Source organism: Pseudophryne corroboree, assembly GCF_028390025.1.
Source record: "Pseudophryne corroboree isolate aPseCor3 chromosome 3 unlocalized genomic scaffold, aPseCor3.hap2 SUPER_3_unloc_3, whole genome shotgun sequence".
In the NCBI taxonomy this organism is placed as follows: domain Eukaryota; kingdom Metazoa; phylum Chordata; class Amphibia; order Anura; family Myobatrachidae; genus Pseudophryne; species Pseudophryne corroboree.
This window is the reverse complement of record NW_026967519.1, coordinates 2,933,043-2,955,450: the sequence shown is the minus strand read 5'-3', so window position 1 is coordinate 2,955,450 and position 22,408 is coordinate 2,933,043. Positions and strand designations below refer to the sequence as shown.

The following is a 22,408-nucleotide window of genomic DNA, read 5'->3' as shown; positions in this document are numbered from 1 at the left end:
CGGCTGTGGCTACCTCTGTGTCGGCACTCGGCAGCCCGTCCATAATTGTATATACCACCTAACCGTGGTTTTTTTTTCTTTCTTTATACATACATACTAGTTACGAGTATACTATCTCTTTATCAACCAGTCTATATTAGCAGCAGACACAGTACAGTGCGGTAGTTCACGGCTGTGGCTACCTCTGTGTCGGCACTCGGCAGCCCGTCCATAATTGTATATACCACCTAACCGTGGTTTTTTTTTCTTTCTTTATACATACATACTAGTTACGAGTATACTATCTCTTTATCAACCAGTCTATATATTAGCAGCAGACACAGTACAGTGCGGTAGTTCACGGCTGTGGCTACCTCTGTGTCGGCACTCGGCAGCCCGTCCATAATTGTATATACCACCTAACAGTGGTTTTTTTTTCTTTCTTTATACATACATACTAGTTACGAGTATACTATCTCTTTATCAACCAGTCTATATATTAGCAGCAGACACAGTACAGTGCGGTAGTTCACGGCTGTGGCTACCTCTGTGTCGGCACTCGGCAGCCCGTCCATAATTGTATATACCACCTAACCGTGGTTTTTTTTTCTTTCTTTATACATACATACTAGTTACGAGTATACTATCTCTTTATCAACCAGTCTATATATTAGCAGCAGACACAGTACAGTGCGGTAGTTCACGGCTGTGGCTACCTCTGTGTCGGCACTCGGCAGCCCGTCCATAATTGTATATACCACCTAACCGTGTTTTTTTTTTCTTTCTTTATAGTCATACTAGTTACGAGTATACTATCTCTTTATCAACCAGTCTATATTAGCAGCAGACACAGTACAGTGCGGTAGTTCACGGCTGTGGCTACCTCTGTGTCGGCACTCGGCAGCCCGTCCATAATTGTATATACCACCTAACCGTGGTTTTTTTTTCTTTCTTTATACATACATACTAGTTACGAGTATACTATCTCTTTATCAACCAGTCTATATTAGCAGCAGACACAGTACAGTGCGGTAGTTCACGGCTGTGGCTACCTCTGTGTCGGCACTCGGCAGCCCGTCCATAATTGTATATACCACCTAACCGTGGTTTTTTTTTCTTTCTTTATACATACATACTAGTTACGAGTATACTATCTCTTTATCAACCAGTCTATATTAGCAGCAGACACAGTACAGTGCGGTAGTTCACGGCTGTGGCTACCTCTGTGTCGGCACTCGGCAGCCCGTCCATAATTGTATATACCACCTAACCGTGGTTTTTCTTTCTTTCTTTATACATACATACTAGTTACGAGTATACTATCTCTTTATCAACCAGTCTATATATTAGCAGCAGACACAGTACAGTGCGGTAGTTCACGGCTGTGGCTACCTCTGTGTCGGCACTCGGCAGCCCGTCCATAATTGTATACTAGTATCCAATCCATCCATCTCCATTGTTTACCTGAGGTGCCTTTTAGTTGTGCCTATTAAAATATGGAGAACAAAAATGTTGAGGTTCCAAAATTAGGGAAAGATCAAGATCCACTTCCACCTCGTGCTGAAGCTGCTGCCACTAGTCATGGCCGAGACGATGAAATGCCAGCAACGTCGTCTGCCAAGGCCGATGCCCAATGTCATAGTACAGAGCATGTCAAATCCAAAACACCAAATATCAGTAAAAAAAGGACTCCAAAACCTAAAATAAAATTGTCGGAGGAGAAGCGTAAACTTGCCAATATGCCATTTACCACACGGAGTGGCAAGGAACGGCTGAGGCCCTGGCCTATGTTCATGGCTAGTGGTTCAGCTTCACATGAGGATGGAAGCACTCAGCCTCTCGCTAGAAAAATGAAAAGACTAAAGCTGGCAAAAGCAGTAGCACCGCAAAGAACTGTGCGTTCTTCGAAATCCCAAATCCACAAGGAGAGTCCGACTCCAATTGTGTCGGTTGCGATGCCTGACCTTCCCAACACTGGACGTGAAGAGCATGCGCCTTCCACCATTTGCACGCCCCCTGCAAGTGATGGAAGGAGCACCCGCAGTCCAGTTCCTGATAGTCAGATTGAAGATGTCAGTGTTGAAGTACACCAGGATGAGGAGGATATGGGTGTTGCTGGCGCTGGGGAGGAAATTGACCAGGAGGATTCTGATGGTGAGGTGGTTTGTTTAAGTCAGGCACCCGGGGAGACACCTGTTGTCCGTGGGAGGAATATGGCCGTTGACATGCCAGGTGAAAATACCAAAAAAATCAGCTCTTTGGTGTGGAGGTATTTCACCAGAAATGCGGACAACAGGTGTCAAGCCGTGTGTTCCCTTTGTCAAGCTGTAATAAGTAGGGGTAAGGACGTTAACCACCTCGGAACATCCTCCCTTATACGTCACCTGCAGCGCATTCATAATAAGTCAGTGACAAGTTCAAAAACTTGGGCCGACAGCGGAAGCAGTCCACTGACCAGTAAATCCCTTCCTCTTGTAACCAAGCTCACGCAAACCACCCCACCAACTCCCTCAGTGTCAATTTCCTCCTTCCCCAGGAATGCCAATAGTCCTGCAGGCCATGTCACTGGCAATTCTGACGATTCCTCTCCTGCCTGGGATTCCTCCGATGCATCCTTGCGTGTAACGCCTACTGCTGCTGGCGCTGCTGTTGTTGCTGCTGGGAGTCGATGGTCATCCCAGAGGGGAAGTCGTAAGACCACTTTTACTACTTCCACCAAGCAATTGACTGTCCAACAGTCCTTTGCGAGGAAGATGAAATATCACAGCAGTCATCCTACTGCAAAGCGGATAACTGAGGCCTTGACATCCTGGGTGGTGAGAAACGTGGTTCCGGTATCCATCATTACTGCAGAGCCAACTAGAGACTTGTTGGAGGTACTGTGTCCCCGGTACCAAATACCATCTAGGTTCCATTTCTCTAGGCAGGCGATACCGAAAATGTACACAGACCTCAGAAAAAGAGTCACCAGTGTCCTAAAAAATGCAGCTGTACCCAATGTCCACTTAACCACGGACATGTGGACAAGTGGAGCAGGGCAGGGTCAGGACTATATGACTGTGACAGCCCACTGGGTAGATGTATGGACTCCCGCCGCAAGAACAGCAGCGGCGGCACCAGTAGCAGCATCTCGCAAACGCCAACTCTTTCCTAGGCAGGCTACGCTTTGTATCACCGGTTTCCAGAATACGCACACAGCTGAAAACCTCTTACGGCAACTGCGGAAGATCATCGCGGAATGGCTTACCCCAATTGGACTCTCCTGTGGATTTGTGGCATCGGACAACGCCAGCAATATTGTGTGTGCATTAAATCTGGGCCAATTCCAGCACGTCCCATGTTTTGCACATACCTTGAATTTGGTGGTGCAGAATTTTTTAAAAAACGACAGGGGCGTGCAAGAGATGCTGTCGGTGGCCAGAAGAATTGCGGGACACTTTCGGCGTACAGGCACCACGTACAGAAAACTGGAGCACCACCAAAAACTACTGAACCTGCCCTGCCATCATCTGAAGCAAGAAGTGGTAACGAGGTGGAATTCAACCCTGTATATGCTTCAGAGGTTGGAGGAGCAGCAAAAGGCCATTCAAGCCTATACAATTGAGCACGATATAGGAGGTGGGATGCACCTGTCTCAAGCGCAGTGGAGAATGATTTCAACGTTGTGCAAGGTTCTGATGCCCTTTGAACTTGCCACACGTGAAGTCAGTTCAGACACTGCCAGCCTGAGTCAGGTCATTCCCCTCATCAGGCTTTTGCAGAAGAAGCTGGAGACATTGAAGGAGGAGCTAACACGGAGCGATTCCGCTAGGCATGTGGGACTTGTGGATGGAGCCCTTAATTCGCTTAGCAAGGATTCACGGGTGGTCAATCTGTTGAAATCAGAGCACTACATTTTGGCCACCGTGCTCGATCCTAGATTTAAAGCCTACCTTGGATCTCTCTTTCCGGCAGACACAAGTCTGCTGGGGTTCAAACACCTGCTGGTGAGTAAATTGTCAAGTCAAGCGGAACGCGACCTGTCAACAACATCTCCTCCTTCACATTCTCCCGCAACTGGGGGTGCGAGGAAAAGGCTCAGAATTCCGAGCCCACCCGCTGGCGGTGATGCAGGGCAGTCTGGAGCGACTGCTGATGCTGACATCTGGTCCGGACTGAAGGACCTGACAACGATTACGGACATGTCGTCTACTGTCACTGCATATGATTCTCTCCCCATTGAAAGAATGGTGGAGGATTATATGAGTGACCGCATCCAAGTAGGCACGTCACACAGTCCGTACTTATACTGGCAGGAAAAAGAGGCAATTTGGAGGCCCTTGCACAAACTGGCTTTATTCTACCTAAGTTGCCCTCCCACAAGTGTGTACTCCGAAAGAGTGTTTAGTGCCGCCGCTCACCTTGTCAGCAATCGGCGTACGAGGTTACATCCAGAAAATGTGGAGAAGATGATGTTCATTAAAATGAATTATAATCAATTCCTCCGTGGAGACATTGACCAGCAGCAATTGCCTCCACAAAGTACACAGGGAGCTGAGATGGTGGATTCCAGTGGGGACGAATTGATAATCTGTGAGGAGGGGGATGTACACGGTGATATATCGGAGGATGATGATGAGGTGGACATCTTGCCTCTGTAGAGCCAGTTTGTGCAAGGAGAGATTAATTGCTTCTTTTTTGGTGGGGTCCAAACCAACCCGTCATATCAGTCACAGTCGTGTGGCAGACCCTGTCACTGAAATGATGGGTTGGTTAAAGTGTGCATGTCCTGTTTATACAACATAAGGGTGGGTGGGAGGGCCCAAGGACAATTCCATCTTGCACCTCTTTTTTCTTTTCTTTTTCTTTGCGTCATGTGCTGTTTGGGGAGGGTTTTTTGGAAGGGACATCCTGCGTGACACTGCAGTGCCACTCCTAGATGGGCCCGGTGTTTGTGTCGGCCACTAGGGTCGCTTATCTTACTCACACAGCTACCTCATTGCGCCTCTTTTTTTCTTTGCGTCATGTGCTGTTTGGGGAGGGTTTTTTGGAAGGGACATCCTGCGTGACACTGCAGTGCCACTCCTAGATGGGCCCGGTGTTTGTGTCGGCCACTAGGGTCGCTTATCTTACTCACACAGCGACCTCGGTGCAAATTTTAGGACTAAAAATAATATTGTGAGGTGTGAGGTATTCAGAATAGACTGAAAATGAGTGGAAATTATGGTTTTTGAGGTTAATAATACTTTGGGATCAAAATGACCGCCAAATTCTATGATTTAAGCTGTTTTTTAGGTTTTTTGGAAAAAAACACCCGAATCCAAAACACACCCGAATCCGACAAAAAAAATTCGGTGAGGTTTTGCCAAAACGCGGTCGAACCCAAAACACGGCCGCGGAACCGAACCCAAAACCAAAACACAAAACCCGAAAAATTTCCGGCGCTCATCTCTATATACTACGCACAACTAAAATGCAGCACAGGTATGGATGCATAGTATACTTGACGACACAGAGGTAGAGCAGTGGACTACGGTGCCGTACTGCTATATATATACTGGTGGTCAGCAAAATTCTGCACTGTCCTCCTACTATATACTACGCACAACTAAAATGCAGCACAGGTATGGATGCATAGTATACTTGACGACACAGAGGTAGAGCAATGGACTACTGTACCGTACTGCTATATATATACTGGTGGTCAGCAAAATTCTGCACTGTCCTCCTACTATATACTGTGCACAACTAAAATGCAGCACAGGTATGGATGCACAGTATACTTGATGACACAGAGGTAGAGCAGTGGACTACTGTACCGTACTGCTACATATATACTGGTGGTCAGAAAAATTCTGCACTGTCCTCCTACTATATACTGCGCACAACTAAAATGCAGCACAAGGTATGGATTCACAGTATACTTGATGACACAGAGGTAGAGCAGTGGACTACTGTACCGTACTGCTATATATATACTGGTGGTCAACAAAATTCTGCACTGTCCTCCTACTATATACTGCGCACCATTAAAATGCAGCATAGGTATGGATGCATAGTATACTTGACGACACAGAGGTAGAGCAGTGGACTACTGTACCGTACTGCTATATATATCCTGGTGGTCAGCAAAATTCTGCACTGTCCTCCTACTATATACTGCACACAACTAAAATGCAGCACAGGTATGGATGCATAGTATACTTGACGACACAGAGGTAGAGCAGTGGACTACTGTACCGTACTGCTATATATATATATATATACTGGTGGTCAGCAAAATTCTGCACTGTCCTCCTACTATATACTGCGCACAACTAAAATGCAGCACAGGTATGGATGCATAGTATACTTGACGACACAGAGGTAGAGCAATGGACTACTGTACCGTACTGCTATATATATACTGGTGGTCAGCAAAATTCTGCACTGTCCTCCTACTATATACTGCGCACAACTACCTGGCCCATCTAGGAGTGGCACTGCAGTTTTCTAGCGAGAGGATGAGTGCTTCCATCCTCATGTGAATCTGAACCACTAGCCATGAACATAGGCCAGGGCCTCAGCCGTTCCTTGCCACTCCGTGTCGTAAATGGCATATTGGCAAGTTTATGCTTCTCATCAGATGCTTTTAATTTAAATTTTTGGGTCATTTTACTGAACTTTTGTAGTATACTTGACGACACAGAGGTAGAGCACTGGACTACTGTACCGTACTGCTATATATATACTGGTGGTCAGCAAAATTCTGCACTGTCCTCCTACTATATACTGCGCACAACTAAAATGCAGCACAGGTATGGATGCATAGTATACTTGACGACACAGATGTAGAGCAGTGGACTACTGTGCCGTACTGCTATATATATACTGGTGGTCAGCAAAATTCTGCACTGTCCTCCTACTATATACTGCGCACAACTAAAATGCAGCACAGGTATGGATGCATAGTATACTTGACGACACAGAGGTAGAGCAATGGACTACTGTACCGTACTGCTCTATATATACTGGTGGTCAGCAAAATTCTGCACTGTCCTCCTACTATATACTGTGCACAACTAAAATGCAGAACAGGTATGGATGCATAGTATACTTGACGACACAGAGGTAGAGCAGTGGACTACTGTACCGTACTGCTATATATATACCGGTGGTCAGAAAAATTCTGCAATGTCCTCCTACTATATACTGCGCACAACTAAAATGCAGCACAGGCATGGATGCACAGTATACTTGATGACACAGAGGTAGAGCAGTGGACTACTGTACCGTACTGCTATGTATATACTGGTGGTCAGCAAAATTCTGCACTGTCCTCCTACTATATACTGCGCACCATTAAAATGCAGCATAGGTATGGATGCATAGTATACTTGACGACACAGAGGTAGAGCAGTGGACTACTGTACCGTACTGCTATATATATACTGGTGGTCAGCAAAATTCTGCACTGTCCTCCTACTATATACTGCGCACAACTAAAATGCAGCACAGGTATGGATGCATAGTATACTTGACGACACAGAGGTAGAGCAGTGGACTACTGTACCGTACTGATATATATATATATATACTGGTGGTCAGCAAAATTCTGCACTGTCCTCCTACTATATACTGCGCACAACTAAAATGCAGCACAGGTATGGATGCATAGTATACTTGACGACACAGAGGTAGAGCAGTGGACTACTGTACCGTACTGCTATATATATATACTGGTGGTCAGCAAAATTCTGCACTGTCCTCCTACTATATACTACAATGCAACACAGATATGGAGCGTTTTTCAGGCAGAGAACGTAGATATTTGCAGCACACTGAGCACAGATATTTGCAGCACACTGAGCAGATATTTGCAGCACACTGAGCACAGAAACTGAGAGAACGCAGCCACGTCCTCTCGCTATCATCTCCAAAGCACGAGTGAAAATGGCGGCGACGCGCGGCTCCTTATATAGAATATGAATCTCGCGAGAATCCGACAGCGGGATGATGACGTTCGTGCGTGCTCGGGTTAACCGAGCAAGGCGGGAGGATTCGAGGCTGCCTCGGAACCGTGTAAAATGGGTGAAGTTCGGGGGGGTTCGGTTCCCGAGGAACCGAACCCACTCATCACTAATCGTAAAGCATGAAAAAGTTCAAAAAAGTAAAGGAAATGTAAAATCTTATGTCGACCTTTAGTCATATCGACCTAGAAACCACGTCGACCTACTTACTGTCGACCAATAGTGGTTGACCTAGACAGTGTCGACCTACTTACTGTCGGCCTAAAGACCGGATCCCAGTTGGTCATGCAGTCGGGATCTAAATTAGGTTAAAGATACGTATAAGTTATAAATACCTCCTTTGTATTATTCTAATTATGCATATAGTCAAAACTCTGACGTATACTGATGTATGGCCAGTGGCATAAATACAGGGTGGCTAGACTGGCAAATGTCCAGGGGCCCACAAGGTGAAGGGGGCCCACCCTAAAATCAGTCAAACATGACAAAACAACCATTTCACATGTAATATTGCCAATCTATATTAAAGTAACTATAACATACTTACCTACCCTCCCGGATCGGCTGGGAGGGACACAGAAATTATGTGGCTCTCCGGGCCCCCAGAAAGGTAGGCAAGTCTCCCGGATCAGGACTCACCCACCGCAGCCCTCCTCAGTCGCCCTTCATTGTGGGTGGTCTAGGGAGCCCGATGACGCAATTCACACTGAAACGGTAAACATTGAATAGGTGAGACAAGGCCACTATGACGCGATTGCGCATTCATGACCCCATACTGCCCACCTACGATGAGGCCACGCCCCCTGTTATGCTGCCCCAGCTGCCCCGGAAAGTTGATAAGCCTGAACTATAATATGAGAATGAGATTTATTTGTGTAATACGTATAGTTCTCTCTTTCTCAGGAATCAAATTGTAAAGAAGCCATTTACTGATTGCAGCAGCCGTCCCCATGAGTCAAGAGGACTGAAAAGAACCTACAGCCCCATCACAGTGCCTCCACCTCACTCAATGATACATGAGAGGCACAATGACCAGAAGATCCTGGTACTCACCAAGAAGATAATTCAGCTGATGACTGGAGAGGTGACTGCTGGGAATGGGACATTATACAGTAACACCAGGGGATGTGTCTGGGTGATGACTGGAGAGATGACTGCTGGGAATGGGACATTATACAGTAACACCAGGGGATGTGTCTGGGTGATGACTGGAGAGGTGACTGCTGGTAATGGGACATTATACAGTAACACCGGGGGATGTGTCTGGGTGATGACAGGAGAGGTAACTGCTGGGAATGGGGCATTATACAGTAACACCGGGGGATGTGTCTGGGTGATGACTGGAGAGGTGACTGCTGGGAATGGGACATTATACAGTAACACCGGGGGATGTGTCTGGGTGATGACTGGAGAGGTGACTGCTGGGAATGGAACATTATACAGTAACACCAGGGGGGGTGTCTAGGTGATGACTGGAGAGTTGACTGCTGGGAAAGGGACATTATACAGTAACACCAAGGGGGGGGGGGTCTGGGTGATGACTGGAGAGGTGACTGCTGGGAATGGGGCATTATACAGTAACACCAGGGGATGTGTCTGGGTGATGACTGGAGAGGTGACTGCTGGGAATGGGACATTATACAGTAACACCGGGGGATGTGTCTGGGTGATGACTGGAGAGGTGACTGCTGGGAATGGGACATTATACAGTAACACCAGGGGGTGTGTCTAGGTGATGACTGGAGAGGTGACTGCTGGGAATGGGACATTATACAGTAACACCAGGGGGGGGGGGGGTCTGGGTGATGACTGGAGAGGTGACTGCTGGGAATGGGACATTATACAGTAACACCAGGGGATGTGTCTGGGTGATGACTGGAGAGGTGACTGCTGGGAATAGGACGTTATACAGTAACACCTGGGGATGTGACTGGAGAGGTGACTGCAGGGAATGGGGCATTACATAGTAACACCAGGGGATGTGTCTGGAGAGGTGACTGCTGGGAATGGGACATTATAGAGTAACACCAGCGGATGTGTCTGGGTGATGACTGGAGAGGTGACTGCTGGGAATGGGACATTATACAGTAACACCAGGAGATGTGTCTGGGTGATGACTGGAGAGGTGACTGCTGGGAATGGGACATTATACAGTAACACCAGGGGATGTGACTGGAGAGGTGACTGCTGGGAATGGGGCATTATACAGTAACACCAGGGGGTGTGTCTGGGTGATGACTGGAGAGGTGACTGCTGGGAATGGGACATTATACAGTAACACCAGGGGATGTGTCTGGGTGATGACTGGAGAGGTGACTGCTAGGAATGGGGCATTATACAGTAACACCGGGGATGTGACTGGAGAGGTGACTGCTGGGAATGGGGCATTACATAGTAACACCAGGGGATGTGTCTGGAGAGGTGACTGCTGGGAATGGGACATTATACAGTAACACCAGGGGATGTGTCTGGGTGATGACTGGAGAGGTGACTGCTGGGAATAGGACGTTATACAGTAACACCAGGGGATGTGTCTGGGTGATGACTGGAGAGGTGACTGCTGGGAATGGGACATTATACAGTAACACCAGGGGGGGTGTCTGGGTGATGACTGGAGAGGTGACTGCTGGGAATGAGGCATTATACAGTAACACCAGGGTATGTGTCTGGGTGATGACTGGAGAGGTGTCTGCTGGGAATGGGACATTATACAGTAACACCAGGGGATGTGTCTGGGTGATGACTGGAGAGGTGACTGCTTGGAATGGGACATTATACAGTGACACCAGGGGATGTAACTGGAGAGGTGTCTGCTGGGAATGGGACATTATACAGTAACACCAGGGCATGTGTCTGGGTGATGACCGGAGAGGTGACTGCTGGGAATGGGACATTATACAGTAACACCAGGGGATGTGTCTGGGTGATGACTGGAGAGGTGACTGCTGGGAATGGGGCATTATACAGTAACACCAGGGGATGTGTCTGGGTGATGACTGGAGAGGTGACTGCTGGGAATGGAACATTATACAGTAACACCAGGGGATGTGTCTGGGTGATGACTGTAGAGGTGACTGCTGGGAATGGGACATTATACAGTGACACCAGGGGATGTAACTGGAGAGGTGACTGCTGGGAATGGGACATTATACAGTAAGACCAGGGGATGTGTGTTATGCACACCAGTGCCTGCAGGAAAGTACTGGTGTCAGAACTGTTATGCACTCCAGTGTCTGCAGGAATGTACTGGTGTTTGAACTGTTATGCAAAACAAATGGACTCACAGACAAACTGGGGAATATGACATAACGTACACAGAAGGTGATAGGGTAACAAAATACACACAAAGTGAACAGAGAAGCCCAGAGGCTAAGGAACTGGGTATCTCCCTTGTATTAGAACTGCTCAGATGGAAAAAGCAAGATGTTGTGTTTTAATACGTAGAGAACCCGAAATGCTGTTGCTAAGGGCAACAGCAAAACCCTAAAGGGTTACCAACGGGTGTGGCAGTAAACTCCTTGGTCAGAGATGGAATGATAGACACAAGGAGAGTCTCCACAATCCTAATTCTCACTTGCAGTGCACAGGTTTTAGCTTACTGCCACTAAACTGACCCCTGACACCTAGCACAGTGAGACAGGATTAGACAGGCAAGTCTTAGAATACAGCCGCAAACTTGCTAAGTTCACAGAGTAGTAACAGAACCCCAGCAAGCTAAACGACTGACTCCAGTCTTACTGCTAGGTCTGGATTGGCAGAGTGTAATACCAAATCCCCAGGCCTATTTGCAGTAAGCAACAAACAAATACAAGCTACACAGTACTGGCTAACTTTCATGAACTGACTAACCAACAAAGATTCAGCAGCATCTGCTTACCCTGAAAAGAGGCCTTATAAAGCAGGTGCTGTCCACGCCCCACTCAGACCTCACAGACTGTGAGCACAAAAACCAGCACCGGATCCCCTGCCGTGCACAGAGCCTATAACCACTGCACAGCAAAAGACCCGAACCGGAGTATCAGCTGCGCTCAGGTTACTCCACTAGCACTTGTCTCCCGATTGCCATGACGACGTGGCAGCACAGGGCAGGAGACCCTAACAGTACCCCCCCTCTGACGAGGGGTCAAAGAACCCCTACCACCGGGTTTATCGGGGAACTGCGAGAAGAAAGAGCGTATCAGTCTGGGGGCATGAAGATCACAACTGCGCACCCACGACCGCTCCTCCGGGCCATACCCCTTCCAGTGCACCAAAAATGACAGCCGACCCCGAACCACCTTGGAGTCAAGAATCCTTTCAACAACAAACTCCCTCTGGCCACGTATCAGAAGAGGGGAAGGTCTTCCACTGGAAGAAGGATTACTAATCGCCCGTTTTAAAAGGGAACAATGAAATGTTTTATTGATACCCAAAGAACGGGGCAGATCTAACTGAAATGCCACCGGATTGATAACCCTGGTGATCTTATAAGGGCCGATGAACCGGGGGCCTAACTTATGAGATGGCTGTCTCAACTTCAAATTCTTGGTAGACAACCAGACGAAGTCTCCTAATTTGAAGCTGCAGGGTCTTTTCCGCTTATCAAAAACCCTTTTGGTCACTAATGACACAGACACAAGGGCTTTCTTCACTTTCCGCCAAATACCTCTAAGGACCGAAACCACAGAGGAACCACCAGGCGTGGAGTCCAGGGGGTCAAAAGAATTGGCCTTAGGATGATGCCCATACACACAAAGGAAGGGAGAGATCCCTGTAGCAGAGTGAGCCGCGTTGTTATAGGCAAACTCCGCCATGGACAGATGAGCAACCCAGTCAGTCTGACACTTGGAGACATAACACCTGAGGAACTGCTCCAAGGACTGGTTCACCCTTTCAGTCTGCCCATTAGACTGCGGATGGTAGCCTGACGACAAGCTGACAGAAATCTGGAGATCGGAACAAAATGCCCTCCAGAATTTGGCCACAAACTGGGATCCGCGGTCAGAGACCACATCAAGTGGCAACCCGTGGAGACGCACAACATGCAGCATAAATAATTCAGACAGGCGTCTGGCTGATGGCAGCCCAACCAGTGGAACGAAGTGCGCCATCTTCGAAAACCTGTCAACGACAACCCAGATGGCTGTCATCCCCGAGGATTTGGGCAAGTCCACCACAAAATCCATTGAAATGTGGGTCCATGGCTTAGATGGGATAGAGAGTGGATGTAATGGGCCAACAGGAACCCCTCTAGGAGTCTTATTTCGGGCACAGATGTCACATGCTCGAACCCACTGATCCACATCCTTAGCCACCGAGGGCCACCACACCGCCCTAGATAGCAACTCCCGAGTTCTGGCAATACCCGGGTGACCTGCCGACTTCTTGGCATGGAATTCCAGGAACACTCGCTGTCTTAACCTAGGAGGCACAAACAAAAGACCTACCGGAAGGTCTGGAGGAGCCTGCTCCTGTGCTCTAAGGACTAATGATAAGAGGTCCTGGGTAATGCCCACTTTAATACATGATGGGGAAACAATGGGCAACGGCTCCTCGGTGGTCTCCTGGATTGGAGCAAAACTCCGCGAGAGCGCATCAGCCTTGATGTTTTTTGACCCAGGGCGATATGTTATCAAAAAATTAAAGCGAGCAAAAAACAAAGCCCATCGTGCCTGCCTGGCTTTGAGACGCTTCGCTGACTCTAAATATGCCAGATTCTTATGGTCAGTGAGAATTGAGACCACAAACTTAGCCCCCTCAAGCCAGTGTCTCCACTCCTCGAGTGCATCCTTAATAGCCAACAATTCCCGGTTACCCACGTCATAATTCATCTCGGCAGGCGAAAATTTACGGGAAAAGTAAGCACAGGGATGAAGGCGATTATCAGACACTCCCATCTGAGAAAGCACTGCCCCAATACCCATCTCAGAGGCATCCACCTCCACCACAAAAGGACGCTCTGGATCTGGGTGTCGCAGCACCTTGGCCGAAACAAATGCCCTTTTGAGACGGGCAAAAGCCGCTTTAGCCTCACCAGACCAGTGAGCAACATCCGCCCCTTTCTTAGTGAGTGCCACCAAGGGCGCCACTATAGACGAAAATCCAGCGATAAATCGTCTATAAAAATTCGCAAAGCCCAGGAAACGCTGAAGCGCCTTCAAACTAGTGGGCTGCACCCAATCCAGGACTGCCTGTACCTTGGAACCCTCCATTTGGAAACCTTCTGGGGAGATAATATATCCTAGAAATGCGATTTGCTGAACTTCAAATTCGCACTTCTCCAGCTTCGCCCCAAGCCGGTGGTCTCTGAGTTTCTGGAGGACTAAGCGTACATGCTTCCGATGTTCCTCCAGGGAATGGGAGAAGATTAGGATGTCATCTAAGTATACAACTAAGAATCTATCCAAATATTCCCTGAGCACATCATTCATGAAATCCTGGAAGACTGCCGGGGCATTACAGAGCCCAAAAGGCATCACCAAATATTCATAATGCCCTGAGTGGGTATTAAAGGCAGTCTTCCATTCATCCCCCTCTCTTATTCGGATTAGATTGTACGCACCGCGTAGGTCAATCTTAGAAAAAATGGTGGCAGTACGAAGCTGGTCAAACAAGACCGAAATGAGAGGCAGTGGGTATAAGTTTTTAATCGTGATACGGTTCAATTCCCTGAAGTCGATGCAGGGTCGCAACGAACCGTCCTTTTTACCCACGAAGAAGAACCCCGACCCAACTGGAGACTGTGAAGGTCTGATAAATCCCTTAGCCAAGTTCTCCTGAATGTACTCTGCCATAGCCTGAGTCTCAGGACGTGACAGGGAGTACAACCTGCTCTTGGGAAGCTTAGCATTTGGCAACAAATCAATGGCACAGTCATAGGGGCGATGGGGAGGTAGTACCTCTGCAACTTTTTTGGAGAACACGTCCGCAAAATCTGCATAACACCCTGGCAATCCTGGCAAACTTAGCTGCGAGAGCCTGACTGGAAGGCTCAAGCAACTCCTGAAACAATCAGTACCCCAACTAAGAATCTCCCCAGAGACCCAGTCAAATTGAGGATTGTGGGCCCTTAACCAGGGTAACCCCAACACCAATGGGGCAAAAGTACAGACAGTCACATAAAAGGACAATTTTTCAGAGTGTGTGGCTCCAATAAACAAAGAAATCTGGCTAGTGCAAGAGGTAATTTTACCTTGGGATAATGGTTCCCCGTTTAACCCACAAATCTCAATTTCCGATGCCAAGGGTACTAAGGGAACAGAGTGTTTCAGGGCGAATTGGCGGTCCATAAAAACCCCGTCGGCCCCACTGTCCACAAAGGCCTCAGTCTTGACAGTTTGACCGAGGATCTTCAAGGTCACCGGAATGATAAAAGTCTTCTTGGGAAATTCTGACTTCTGGCCTGACAGGATATTTCCCATCACCCTCAGGCCCTGAAGTTTTCCGGCTTTTCTGGGCATGATACTACCACATGACCTTTATTCCCACAGTACAAACACAACCCCTGCTGTCTCCTCCGCGTCTTCTCACGCGAGGAGAGGCGGGTAGCCCCAATCTGCATAGGCTCCTCAGAAAATTCCTCAGAGTCTGAGGTTCCCTTGGGAAGGAAGGAAATCTCAGTCTCCCTTTCAAGCCTACACTCTCTCAGCCGTCTATCCACCCGGATGGATAACTGCATGAGCTGATCCAAGCTATCAGGCAAGGGATATTGTACCAGTTGGTCCTTTATCTGGTTAGAAAGACCTCTTCGGTACTGGTGTCTCAGGGCTGGGTCATTCCACTGGGTATCATGGGCCAACCTCCGAAACTCCGTACAGTAAACCTCAACTGGCCTTCGCCCTTGCTTAAGGATCGAAATCTGAGCCTCGGCTGAGGCCGTCTTGTCAGGGTCATCATACAACATGCCCAGTGCCGTAAAAAAAGCATCAACACTTTTAAGCGACGGACAGTCAGGCTGCAACCCATATGCCCAGACCTGTGGGTCTTCTTGTAGCAAGGAAATCACTATGCCCACCCGCTGAATCTCCGACCCAGAAGACTGAGGCCTAAGCCGGAAGTATAGCTTGCAGCTCTCCTTGAAACAAAAGAACTGCGAGCGATCTCCAGAAAAACGATCCGGGAGATTTACTTTCGGCTCCTTAACCCCTGCAGGTGCTGCTGCTGCGGGAGCTCCGCCAGCAGCCTGGGAGGTGTGCATTTTAATGGACAAATCATTAAATTGTCGAGTCAGGACCTGCACCTGATCGACCACCTGTTGCAACGTATTTTGAGGGGTATGCTCCATATTCCCACAAAATTTCAACAGGAGTATTAGGCTGCTGAATATGTTATGCACACCAGTGCCTGCAGGAAAGTACTGGTGTCAGAACTGTTATGCACTCCAGTGTCTGCAGGAATGTACTGGTGTTTGAACTGTTATGCAAAACAAATGGACTCACAGACAAACTGGGGAATATGACATAACGTACACAGAAGGTGATAGGGTAACAAAATACACACAAAGTGAACAGAGAAGCCCAGAGGCTAAGGAACTGGGTATCTCCCTTGTATTAGAACTGCTCAGATGGAAAAAGCAAGATGTTGTGTTTTAATACGTAGAGAACCCGAAATGCTGTTGCTAAGGGCAACAGCAAAACCCTAAAGGGTTACCAACGGGTGTGGCAGTAAACTCCTTGGTCAGAGATGGAATGATAGACACAAGGAGAGTCTCCACAATCCTAATTCTCACTTGCAGTGCACAGGTTTTAGCTTACTGCCACTAAACTGACCCCTGACACCTAGCACAGTGAGACAGGATTAGACAGGCAAGTCTTAGAATACAGCCGCAAACTTGCTAAGTTCACAGAGTAGTAACAGAACCCCAGCAAGCTAAACGACTGACTCCAGTCTTACTGCTAGGTCTGGATTGGCAGAGTGTAATACCAAATCCCCAGGCCTATTTGCAGTAAGCAACAAACAAATACAAGCTACACAGTACTGGCTAACTTTCATGAACTGACTAACCAACAAAGATTCAGCAGCATCTGCTTACCCTGAAAAGAGGCCTTATAAAGCAGGTGCTGTCCACGCCCCACTCAGACCTCACAGACTGTGAGCACAAAAACCAGCACCGGATCCCCTGCCGTGCACAGAGCCTATAACCACTGCACAGCAAAAGACCCGAACCGGAGTATCAGCTGCGCTCAGGTTACTCCACTAGCACTTGTCTCCCGGTTGCCATGACGACGTGGCAGCACAGGGCAGGAGACCCTAACAATGTGTCTGGGTGATGACTGGAGAGGTGACTGCTGGGAATGGGGCATTATACAGTAACACCAGGGGATGTGCCTGGGTGATGACTGTAGAGGTGACTGCTGGGAGTGGGGCATTATACAGTAACACTAGGGAATGTGTCTGGGTGATGACTGGAGAGGTGACTGCTGGGAATGGGGCATTATACAGTAACACCAGGGGATGTGTCTGGGTGATGACTGGAGAGGTGACTGCTGGGAAAGGGGCATTATACAGTAACACCAGGGGATGTGTCTGGGTGATGACTGGAGAGGTGACTGCTGGGAATGGGGCATTATACAGTAACACCAGGGGATGTGTCTGGGTGATGACTGGAGAGGTGACTGCTGGGAGTGGGACATTATACAGTAACACCAGGGGATGTGTCTGGGTGATGACTGTAGAGGTGACTGCTGGGAATGGGACATTATACAGTAACACCAGGGGATGTGTCTGGGTGATGACTGGAGAGGTGACTGCTGGGAATGGGGCATTATACAGTAACACCAGGGGATGTGTCTGGGTGATGACTGTAGAGGTGACTGCTGGGAGTGGGACATTATACAGTAACACCAGGGGATGTGTCTGGGTGATGACTGGAGAGGTGACTGCTGGGAATGGGACATTATACAGTAACACCAGGAGATGTGTCTGGGTGATGACTGGAGAGGTGACTGCTGGGAATGGGACATTATACAGTAACACCAGGGGATGTGTCTGGGTGATGACTGGAGAGGTGACTGCTGGGAATGGGACATTATACAGTAACACCAGGGGATGTGTCTGGGTGATGACTGGAGAGGTGACTGCTGGGAATGGGGCATTATACAGTAACACCAGGGGATGTGTCTGGGTGATGACAGGAGAGGTGACTGCTGGGAATGGGACATTATACAGTAACACCAGGGGATGTGTCTGGGTGATAACTGTAGAGGTGACTGCTGGGAGTGGGACATTATACAGTAACGCCAGGGGATGTGTCTGGGTGATGACTGGAGAGGTGACTGCTGGGAATGGGACATTATACAGTAACATCAGGGGATGTGTCTGGGTGATGACTGGAGAGGTGACTGCTGGGAATGGGGCATTATACAGTAACACCAGGGGATGTGTCTGGGTGATGGCTGGAGAGGTGACTGCTGGGAATGGGACATTATAAAGTAACAACGGGGGATGTGTCTGGGTGATGACTGGAGAGGTGACTGCTGGGAATGGGACATTATACAGTAACATCAGGGGATGTGTCTGGGTGATGACTGGAGAGGTGACTGCTGGGAATGGGTCATTATACAGTAACACCAGGGGATGTGTCTGGGTGATGACTGTGTCATTGTGTGCGTCAGGTTCCTATAAGGTGTCAGGATGTCACTCTATTTTTTCATGGAGGGCTACGAGTGATGACATATCCTGGAAAGATAAAAGAGTCTATTTACCAAGCAAGAGAGACATAGAAAGACGGAGAGAGAGAGAAAGAGAAAGAGAGAGGAGGGGTGTGTGTGTGTGTGTGTGTGTGTGGGGGGGGGGGCAGAGCTAGAAAGAGGTGTAAGGAAGAGACAGACAGAAAGAGGGAGAGAGAAAACAATATATAGGGGGGGGGGTAGGGGAGAGAGAGAGGGGAAAGAAAAAGAGAAAGAGGGAGGGACAGAGAGAAAGACTTAGAAGGAGAGAGAGAAGTGGGGAAAAAGGGGGAGAGAATGAAATAGAGAGAGTGAGGGGGCGATGGGGGAGAGAGAGGGGTGAGAGTAAAAAAAAGAGAGAGGAAGAGAGGGGGCAGAGAGAGGGTTGAGACAGGCGTTACGGTGTACAGATGTCCGAAAACAGGCTTATCTCCACATACGCACAACCCTGCAAAGCCCACAATGCCCTTGGCACGCCCTCACTGAACATTGCCTTACTTTGACCGCCTCATTGCCGCCCAGTTAGATCGCTATTGCTGCAAGTGGAGACGTGGCTGAGCTGCGTATGAATCTGCATCACAAGGAGAGGAGCGTAGGCTGCGGAACATGCGCAGAGCAAAATTGTCTGCAGAACTGACGTGCGTTCAGCTCTGTCCTGTACCCATGCATAACAGCACCAGGTATAAGCTGCAGGATGCGCCCAGCAGACTTGCTTCAGTCTGGAAATTGTTCTTGGTTTATTCCATGTACCTTTATTAGGGGTCAGAACGGGCAAGAGCCTTCAGTGCCCTGATACTGTGACTCGGGGTTGCTGAGGACTTTATGTGGAGGGCTCCCTGGAGGGAATGGGTAGTCACTGCAATGCCCATATTAGGGTTACAGCAAATAGGGTTGGTGAGGAGACTAAGGGGGACATTTACTAAGCAATGATAAGAGCGGAGAAGTGAGCCAGTTGAGAAGTTGCCCCTGGCAACCAATCAGCACTCAAGTAACAGCTATCATTTGCATACTATAAAATGATACAGAGCTGCTGATTGGTTGATGGGGCAACTTCTCCACTGGCTCACTTCTCCGCTCTTATCACTGCTTAGTAAATGTCCCCCTCAGCCTGGCAGCCACACAGTCAGTGTGGTGCCAGTTAGATGACTAGAAGGATGCAGAGAAATACACGGGAGATGATGGGACCATTTATTAGTGTTCTAGCGGTCTTGTTAGTAAGGGTAAGAGCAGATACAGGAGATACAGATGAGGGGAAGGCTGTGTGACTTTGCTGTGATAGAATATATTCATTAACATGAATGCTTTATGATTGCTTCTCCCAACAGATTTATCAGAGGTCAAAAACAAACACGAAACATTTCCTGTCGCTATTTCTTCACTGGGTGTTATAAATAGTCTGATCCAAAAGTCCAGATTCAAAATCATAGTAAATATAAACCAGAAACAAGAAAGCGTGTGGAAAATAAAAACAGGGATTCAATATCGCATAAAGACCCAGGTCTCTCAGATTCAGAACACGTATCAGATGGCCGACACAGAAACATATGTAGAAGATCTCATGGACATGTCTTCACCTGAAGATGGAAATCCTCTAGGCTCTGATACAGAAAAGTCATCTGGAGATTCGGATACGGAATGGTCATACGAAGGTGGGAGTCCCACAGCATCAGATGGAGAGTCTTCTGAAGAAGGAAACCGCCAAAATGCTGATACCGAAAACACATCAGTAACTAAGCAGAGAAAGAGGACTGCTGCTAAAGCAAGACCGGGCACAGAGAGAGGGTACGAGTGTCCTGACTGTGATGTAAGGTTTTCTAACAACTCCGACCTTGTCAGACATAAGCAGAGTCACAAAGCTGGAGATGCAAATAAGTGTAGTCACTGTGGGAAATGCTTTGATTCAAAAACAAAGCTGACCAGACATGAGCGATGCCACAACAAAAAGATGAAATGCCCTGAATGTGGGAGATGTTTTCTCCGTAAGGCCCTTCTAATAAGACATCAGAGATCCCACACGGGTGAGAAGCCATTTCAGTGCTCTGAATGCAAGCAGTGTTTTCCCAGGAAATGCTCTCTAATCCGGCATGAGAGAAGCCACACGGGCGAGAAGCCTTATTCATGTGCGGAATGTGGGAAACAGTTTACTAGTAATCAGACATTGGTGGAGCATGGAAGAAGTCACACAGGAGAGAAGCCATTTTCATGTTCTGAGTGTGGGAAGTGTTTTACCAGCAAAAAAAACCTCACGAGACATCATGCATATCACACTGGGAGAAATCTGTTTTCATGTTCTGAGTGTGGAAAAACATTCAATTATAGACCAAACCTTGACAGACATTTAAGAACACATACAGGTGAGAAGCCGTTTCCATGCTCTGAGTGTGAGGAGCGATTTTCCAGCCGTCCTCAGCTTTTAGTACATCAAGCAGTTCATACTGGTAACACAATTATATGCTCAGAATGTGGGAAATCATTCCCTTCTCAGTCAAATCTTCGTGTTCACAGAAAAACTCACACAGGCGAGAAGCCGTATTCATGCTCTGAATGTGGAAAGTCCTTCAGTATTACATCAAGTCTCATTCGGCATGAGAGGTCTCACACTGGAGAGAAACCATTTGAGTGTTCGGAGTGCAAGAAGGCTTTCCACTGTAAGCCCCATCTTGTGCGGCATCAGAGGACCCACACTGGTGAGAAACTGTACTCATGTCCTGAATGTGGAAAATGTTTTACAGGCAACTCAAGTCTCCAACGTCACAAATTAATCCACACAGGAGGGAAACCGGTTTCTTGTTCTGAGTGTGGAAAATGCTTCCACGATCAGGGAGGTTTACGTCAGCACCAGAGAATCCACATTGGGCAGAAACCTTACTTGTGTTTAGAGTGCGGGAATTATTTTGCCAATAAAAACAGTCTTAAAGTACACCAAACGATTCACACAGGGGAAAAGCCGTTCCCATGTTCTGAGTGTGGTCAAAGTTTCCGACTGAAGTGCTTGCTCGAGGCTCACATGAAGACTCACTCTGGAGAGGAGGTTGAGTGATCTTGTTAATGGTGGGACTTTTTTGATTGAAGTGAACATAGATACATGTGACCAGTGGACTGAATAACATCAACTCACTTTATTATAAGAGACAAACAAACAAACAAACAAACAAACAAACGTAAAGGGTAATACTTAGCTTCATTGAGATACTCAGGCAATACAGGTTATTCAGCTTCATAAAATAGGGTGTCATACGGGCACGCAGGGGGGGTTTCCGAGTACCTAGAAACGCCCCCTGGCTGCCAATATATTGCGGAGGAGCTGAGTTTTTATTTCTTCTGTAACAGCTCAGCCTCGGCTCGCACAGTAGCTCCCTTCACTTCACGAGGCTGGCCGCTCAGGCTGACACGTAGGAGGAGCTGCCAGCTCCTCCTCTGTGAGAGGATAGAGGCGCTGATGCCGGTGGTGCAGGGAGACATTGTAGCAGCGCTGCTTATAGCTTCACTGACCCTGCCAGCGACCAGGCACGTGACTCCGTGGAGCAGTACCAGGTGAGACACATGCCAGGGGCAGCGCTGGTACTCCTGAATGTCTATGGGGAGGGGGTGGGGGGAGGGGTTGATGGTGCTGTCCTGTCTATGGGGTGGGGTGGGGGATGATGGTGCTATGCTGTCTATCTATGTGGAGCGGGTGATGGTGTTGTCCTGCATGTCTATGGGAAAGGTGGGGGGGGCTTATTGTTGGTGCAGCGTCTGTCTATCTGGGAAGGGGGGTGATCTGGGGGGTGTGATGATGTGCCCGTGCTGTCTCTT

The 22,408-nt window shown here is 48.1% G+C and overlaps 1 protein-coding gene across 1 annotated transcript; it reads left to right on the top strand.

Moving 5' to 3' along the window:
• Positions 1-8,876: 8,876 nt before the first annotated feature.
• LOC134983968 (gastrula zinc finger protein XlCGF57.1-like) lies at positions 8,877-22,185 on the top strand. The gene is made up of 2 exons (XM_063949611.1): positions 8,877-9,051; positions 19,939-22,185. Exon 2 carries the CDS (start codon positions 20,139-20,141, stop codon positions 21,651-21,653), a length of 1,515 nt encoding a protein of 504 aa, XP_063805681.1. The 5' UTR covers positions 8,877-9,051; positions 19,939-20,138; the 3' UTR covers positions 21,654-22,185.
• The last annotated feature ends 223 nt before the right edge of the window (positions 22,186-22,408 follow it).

What these genes read in the sequence shown, in the direction of transcription:
- LOC134983968 (XM_063949611.1), top strand. Translation starts at nt 20,139, where the DNA reads ATGGCCGACACAGAAACATATGTAGAAGATCTCATGGACATGTCTTCA.